A 7,069-nucleotide genomic window follows, 5' to 3' on the forward strand; every position below is an offset into this window, starting at 1 on the left:
AATATCAACTATCCTCCGCCCTGGATGAACTTAGAGTCGTCTATTATCCTCGAGATCAGCAAAAGAAACAAGAGCAGTACACCACCATCAGTCTATAGACAAATATTCAAACAGCTCGCAGCAAGTTTCGAAGATCAGGGATGGAAATTCATCTATACCGATGGAACAAAGGTCCACTCCACCACAGCTTTCGCTGTTGTAAATGCAAATCACGAGACAATCACAGCTGGTCATTTACTATCCTTCTGCTCAGTATACACTGCTGAAGCCAACGCTATACTCTGAGCAACGCAATATGCCCTCGGTACCAAGGAGAAATACATAATTTCAGTCAACTTATCGGCTATACAATCTATCCTTAATATGTCTAATATGGATAACCTGACCAGATTAATACGCAATGCACTTTACAAAGGAGGAAAATCAATAAAAATTATGTGGGTTCCAAGCCATGTTTTAATCCCTGGCAACGAAGCAGCTGACGAAAGAGTAAAGCTTGCAGCTAAAGAACCCCTTATTGTGGAGAATGCCTTTTCGAAAAAAGACATCTACAGGCTGGCAAGTGAACAAATATACAAAACTAAGCTGGAAAAATGGAAGGATTTCAAGCACCACTACGCAAACGTTAACGTAAATGGCGAGAAACCTATATTTCCGGAGAAGATCAGCAGCAACAATTTAAAAGCGTTTATTAGACTACGTATTGGACATACGATTGTTACCCATGAATCTGTCCTGAAAGGTTCGAGGTCGCCACAGTGCTCCTATTGCAACGTGGAAACAATCACCGTAACTCATCTCCTCGACAGATGTCAGCATTTCGCTACAATCAGAGCTAGCATCTTCAACACCATTGCATCCAAGTTATTGAAAAACCAGGACATTGAATCGATATCTAATATTAATGAATTCCTTAGGTTAACGAATCTTAAGAAATTAATCTAGTCTTAATTATCTGTAAGAAGCAATTTAGGTTAATGTAAGTACTGAACATATGTATATATATATTAATGAGCGAGCCGAAGGTGATCATACTAGCGCTCCTTTTTCCGGTAAAGAAGTGTCCTCTTCTTTTCCTTTAATAATAATAATAATATTTCACTATGGTTACAACAACAACTTACAAATGTATAGGGGTATTCTCGGAGTCTCGCCAAGCGCTTGTACTGTGCATGGATTGCACGGTAAAACCAGTATTCCTATGGGACAGCTTTGTAAACTATGCAATCCGTGCACCTTGCAAGGGCTTTGCAAGACTGCGAGAATTAATGTATTAAGTATTTGGAAATCTTTAGTTACCTAGCACCAAGAGAACGGTATAAAATTTATTTCAGAAGAAAGGGGGCGTTGACGCGATTGCGAATATATAACTTTGACCTAATATATAATGGGTCGATTATCGATAGCAATCGAACTTCAGTTACGTTGCTAGTTGCCAAAACGATATTACAGATAGCAACTGGCAACTTTCAACTGACAACTGCAGTTGCTATAAAGTGTGTATGCAGGCGACTACATTTTTGTGGTTGCTAGGAATGTTTTTGGAGCGTATTTAGGAGCAAAAATTGAAAAGTGTGTCATATATTTCACTTTTTAATAATTTGAACGATACTAACATTTTGCAATGCAGTTTGCTTTTACAGAATATGGTAAAAATAACAAAACAATAACTTGAAATTTTAATTCCTGAGGAGTACGCCCTTTGGCGAAACAAAAGCGAACACTGATTGCAAATTGTTTCCTTTATCGACTGAAGCACCTCTTTTAGAACTCCCGACACACCAAGTTTTCCAAATTGAAGTCATTGCCGTGGCACTTCCTTCTGCGAAAAAACGAAGAGGTGCGCAAGCTTTTATGAGCGGAGGTATTGAAGTTGAACGAAGAGGTTCATCTGTTTATTAACCAATTATACTACAGCTCCTTTTGGAAGTCCTCAATATGCTTTGAAAATGAAAACAAAACGATGATAAAAGAAAAACCTTGAAAGCATTAACTTTTGCTTACAGTGCACGCGGTAGCTCTAGAGGATTGGATTTATCCTTTAAATGTCGCCTGATTGAGGCCGCGTTCATGCACTTCTCTTTCTATAAAATAAATAATAATTGTGATGAAGTTAGCTTTACTGCTGTCTTTTCTTTAAAACTCTTTATTTAAATAATTTAATTTTACTCGCACAGCTTGTTTACAGCCGCTTGCTGGTTGTCGCTCTGTTAAATTTCGATTATCGATAACTCTACAGCAACTGACGATAATTGCCATTCGTAATACAAATTTTCTTTCCAGTTGCGTTGCCAGCTGGCAACCGAACTGTGGTTGCTTTGCTATCCGTAATCGACCCATAAAACAAACAAGTAAGAAAGTCTATGTTCGGGCGGAGCCGAACATTAAACACCCGGCGCAAGTATTAAATATATGTTTTTCACCTTTCCGAGAGCTACCGCTACATGGTAAACTGGGGTGTATCAATTTTTATACCCGAGCGCACTTGTGCACAAGGGTATTATAACTTTGTTCACATAACGGTTGTTTGTAACAGCCAAAACGAATCGAGATAGATATAGACAAATGTATACATAAATGATCAGGATGAAAAGAGAAATCGATTAAGCGGTGACTGTCTGTCCGTCCGTCCGTCCGTCCGTCCGTCCGTCCGTCCGTCTGTGCGCACGATAACTCGAGTAAAAATTAATATATCTTAACGAAACTTGGTACGTGTACTTCTTTCGGGCGTAGGACGGATGGTATTGAAAATGGGCAAAATCGGACAATAACCACGCCTACCTCCCATATAACGGTAATTTTCAGAAATACGGAAACTGCGATATTTTAGTAACTACTGAAGACTATTCACTCAAAATTGATATTTACAATAATTTTTAGACAAAAAATAAGAATATTATAAATTTTTGAAAAAATGGGCGTAGCCACGCCCACTTATGGTTACATGTGTATATCGTGGCAACCGCCTCACCAATTTCTTCCAAACTTCGCACAGTTATTGGCCTTGGTACAGGATACCAAATGGCTGAAAATTTTTAAAATCGGACAATAACCACGCCCACATCCCATATAACGGTAATTTGGAGAAATACGAAATCTTCGATAAATCAGTAAATATTAAAGCTAATTTATTCAAAATTGATGCTTGCAACAATCCTTTACCAGGAAATACGTTTATGATAAAATTTTGGAAAATGGGCGAGGCACCGCCCACTTATGATCGCATATATGCATCTCGGTAACCGTTCTTCCATGGTTATTGTGCTTGCCACATAAAAGCAAAGCGTTGAAAATTATTGAAATCGGACTAAAATTACGGCCTTTCATATAACAGTAAATTTTAGAAATGCTTGAAACGTCAATATTTCGAAATTTAAGGACGCTAATTTACTCAAAATTGATACACCCTGACTTACCATGTAGCGGTAGCTTTCGGAAAGGTGAAAAACATATATTTAATATTTGCGCCGGGTATTTAATGTTCGGCTCCGCCCGAACTTGAACTTTCTTACTTGTTAGTAAATTACCGTCCTTAAATTTCGAAATATTGAAGTTTCAAGCATTTCTGAAATTTACTGTTATATCAAAAGCGGCCGTAATTTTAGTTCGATTTCAATAATTTTCAACGCTTTGCTTCTATGTGGCAAGCACAATAACTATACCGAGTTTGGTACAAATTGGTAGAACGGTTGCCACGCCCATTTTCCAAAATTTTATCCTAAACGTATTTCTTGGTTAAGAATTGTTGGAAGCATCAATTTTGAATAAATTAGCTTTAATAATTACTGATTTATCGAAGATTTCGTATTACTCTAAACTACCGTTATATGGGATGTAGGCGTGGTTATTGTCCGATTTTGAAAATCTTCGGCCATTTCGTATGTTATACTAAGGTTAACAACTGTGCCCAGTTTGGAAGAAATTGGTGCAGCGGTTACCAAGATATACACATGTAGCCATAAGTGGGCGTGGCTGCGCCCATTTTCCAAAAATTTATAATATTCTTATTTTTCGCCTAAAACTTATTATAAATATCGATTTTGAGTGTACAATCTTCAGTAGTGTCTAAAATATCGCAGTTTTCGTATTTCTGAAAATTACCGTTATATGGGAGGTAGGCGTGGTTATTGTCCGATTTTGCCCATTTTCAATACCATCCGTCCTACGCCAGATATAAGGGCACGCACCAAGTTTCGTTAAGATATCTCAATTTTTACTCGAGTTATGGTGTGCACAGACGGACAGTCACTGCTTAATCGATTTCTCTTTTCATTCTGATCATTTATGTACTACAGTACTTTTTCTTAGAAAAAATAACCCTCATTCGTTCAACTCCGGCTACGTACAAAATCCATAACGTATGCATGTGCGTAGAGATGAGCAGACTTCCGAGCCCAGTTTAGTGGGGCGCAGGACTAGATCAAACCAAACCAAAAGTAATGATGTTTAGTAATTATTTTGCTTAATGTTTAGTACATAGCCTTTTTTATTGTGTCTCAGAATTCTCAGTTATTATCCAATCAACAGCCTCTGAGAAATTTTCAACCAGAGCAGTCGGCGGAGGATCAACCACTACATTTGGTAAATATTTTCCAGTTTTCACTTGTATTCCTTTTAACCCCAACTGCATCGCACCTGCTATATCATCTTCAGGATCCTGTAAAGGCAAAAATATATACGAATGGATGCATTAAACAAAATTTTATCGCAGAAAATTAAGAACGAAACAAGTCACAGTATTTACATCTCCTATCATGACACATTCTTCTGGGCATATGCCTCCTGGTAAGGCACTTCGAAAAAAATATTCATTCGGTTTTCCTATTAGTACAGAACGGACGGAAGCTGCGTACTCTAATCCTTTAATAAAAGCTCCGGGACCCAGTGCCAGACCGTCGCTTCTTCTATAGTATTTGCCTTGATGTATGGCAACAAGTCGGCTATTCTTGTTAGCAATAAGCAAACTGCATATAAAAACCTGATGAGTGCTTATACAGCATAAAAACGAAAACCTACTTGAAAGCTTTGTTTAAGTTCTCATAGTAGAATTCAGTCGGAGCTAATCCAACTACTACCGAGTCCAGTGGAAGTGAACCATCATTTCTGCCAAAGTCTGTACGCGCGTCATTGCTTAACAAATAGAAAGGATTAAGTTTCTCCTTTTCAACATAATTTGCCGCTGCACTTAATGAACTAAAAATCTCATGTGCTTCCAATTCGAAACCGATCTTTTGTAATCGTTCATATAGTGTTTTTCTTGACTCCTTCGTAGTATTCGTCACAAACTTGATTTGAATATTAGTCTCACGTAATCTGCCAGTCTTAACAAAGATAATTTTATATTTATTATCATATTATGTTCTGCATATACCGTTTTAATGCATCTACAGCTTTGGGAGTAGGCTTATCTTCGACATGTAAAGTGCCACTTAAGTCGATAAGTGCAGCCTTTATTGACATGTTTTTACTTTTTTGAGATAAAAAACGTTTGCAAAAGTTACCTACTCCCAGAAATTTGGGGCACATGCAGCCGATAAAAAAATTTATAGCTCTGATCAAGGTGTATTAAACAAGGTGTGATTGACAACTCAGTGCGGCTCTCTTTTGAGGTACTATAATGTCAAAAAGTATAAACAAACGAATTAACCCTTAGTGATGCATGTATCTTGTCAGCACTGATACCAAGGCTTTTATTTTGATTATAGTTTTGTTTTACTTACATTACCTGGAATATATATATTTTGTCAATAAAATAAAACAAATTGTTTATCAAATCGTTTAGCAATTTTCTTGTTTTTAATTGCCCAAGATGTTTGGTTTTGTGCGTTTATTTTTATATTTAAATTTTTTATCCTAAACATTATTCGGCACTTATATAAGTATTATTTTTCATTTGTTTCCAATTTTATATGAGAGCTTAACTCTAACAATTTTGAAATTAAATTTTTTTTTCTTACGAAATAGTTTGGGTATAAACGAGCTCGTTTGAAAGTGCTTGACTCGGACGGACAACAAATGAAATCACTTTCCTTGAAGTGGTTTTCCCAAACGCGAGATGAATCAACTAGGTCGTTTAAAACATCGCTCTATATTCGTGCCCTGAATTCTATTGCATACAGCGCACCGTTCAAAGGTTTTGCTCCGTTTCATCTTGGTTTCCTTACATTAAATATTCAAGCAAAGTCGAACGTTATTTACTTATTACCAAACTTTAAATGTGCTTACTTGCTCTCCTCGGCGGTTTATCTCTTAACAATTTCACGTTTATTAAGAAAATTTGTTGCTTGAAAAATGTTTGTGTACATTTTTTATAACCAATTCAAATTAGAAAAAAAATATTTTCAAATGGGTTAACAATTCATTTCAATTTGACATTATAACCAGTTTCTTATGACAGCAATGTCAAAATCAATCACACTTTATTGAATACATTTTGGCTCTGATCCAATACTTTTCGTGAAAAATCCTGTAAAATTGTCAAACAGAAAAATTACTCTCTGAAGTGAGAGTAAAAAGTGAGTAGCAACAAAAAGCCAAGTGAGTATTCAACAAAGTGTGATTAATTTTGACATTGCTCTCATAAGAAACAGGCTATAATGTCAAATTGAAATGAATTGCTAACCCATTTGAAAATGTGTTTTTTTTCAAATTTGAATTAAAAAAAAAAATACACACAAATTTTTCAAGCAAAGCAAATTTTCTTAATAAACGTGAAATTGTTAAGAGATAAACCGCCGAGAAGAGCAAGTAAGTACATTTAAGTTTGGTAATAAGTAAATACGTTCGACTTTGCTTAAATATTTAATGTAAGGAAACCAAGATGAGACGATGCAATAAAAGTCAGGACACGAAAATAGTGCGTTGTTTTAAGCCACCTAGTTGCGAATTAAGACGGCAGCGATGGGAAGAAAGCTTTGGTGTAGTACTACGTGATTCATCTCGCGTTTGTGAAAACCACTTCAAGGAAAGTGATGTGCAAATCAAACACTTTCCAACAAGCTCGTTTATACCCATGCGCAGTCCCAATGCCATACGGAAAAACTGATACAAGTGAGGATTTAGTACACGA

At 36.4% G+C, this 7,069-nt stretch overlaps 2 protein-coding genes across 4 annotated transcripts; one reads left to right on the forward strand and one right to left on the reverse strand.

The window, feature by feature from the left end:
- Positions 1-323: 323 nt before the first annotated feature.
- LOC118750344 lies at positions 324-890 on the forward strand (the record flags this gene model as incomplete). The annotated part of the gene is given in 1 exon segment (XM_036485063.1): positions 324-890. A coding segment is annotated over 1 exon segment (527 nt), but the record flags the coding sequence as incomplete, so codon positions are not given.
- A 3,550-nt stretch (positions 891-4,440) lies between these two features.
- On the reverse strand, positions 4,441-5,599 carry LOC118750343 (haloacid dehalogenase-like hydrolase domain-containing protein 2). Of its 3 annotated transcripts, none has more exons than XM_036485062.1 (4): positions 5,372-5,599; positions 5,017-5,313; positions 4,736-4,940; positions 4,441-4,657 (listed from the first exon to the last, which is right to left on the reverse strand). In XM_036485062.1, the coding sequence occupies exons 1-4, from the start codon at positions 5,524-5,526 to the stop codon at positions 4,487-4,489; spliced, it is 828 nt and encodes a 275-aa protein (XP_036340955.1). In that variant the 5' UTR covers positions 5,527-5,599; the 3' UTR covers positions 4,441-4,486. The 3 variants fall into 3 exon arrangements, with proteins under 3 accessions (XP_036340955.1, XP_036340953.1, XP_036340954.1); XM_036485060.1 differs by having other exon boundaries at positions 4,736-4,964; positions 5,372-5,595; XM_036485061.1 differs by having other exon boundaries at positions 4,745-4,964; positions 5,372-5,594.
- Between the last annotated feature and the right edge of the window lie 1,470 nt (positions 5,600-7,069).

This window comes from Rhagoletis pomonella, unplaced genomic scaffold (genome assembly GCF_013731165.1).
Source record: "Rhagoletis pomonella isolate Grant_MI unplaced genomic scaffold, Rhpom_1.0 Rhpom_scaffold_00210, whole genome shotgun sequence".
NCBI lineage: Eukaryota > Metazoa > Arthropoda > Insecta > Diptera > Tephritidae > Rhagoletis > Rhagoletis pomonella.

Coding starts and splice junctions, on each gene's coding strand:
- LOC118750343 (XM_036485060.1), bottom strand. CDS start 5,526: ATGTGCCCCAAATTTCTGGGAGTAGGTAACTTTTGCAAACGTTTTTTA. Junction 5,314..5,371: donor GCTGTAGATGCATTAAAACG/GTATATGCAGAA, acceptor TAAGACTGGCAG/ATTACGTGAGACTAATATTC. Junction 4,658..4,735: donor TGATAGGAGATGTAAATACT/GTGACTTGTTTC, acceptor TTGCCTTTACAG/GATCCTGAAGATGATATAGC.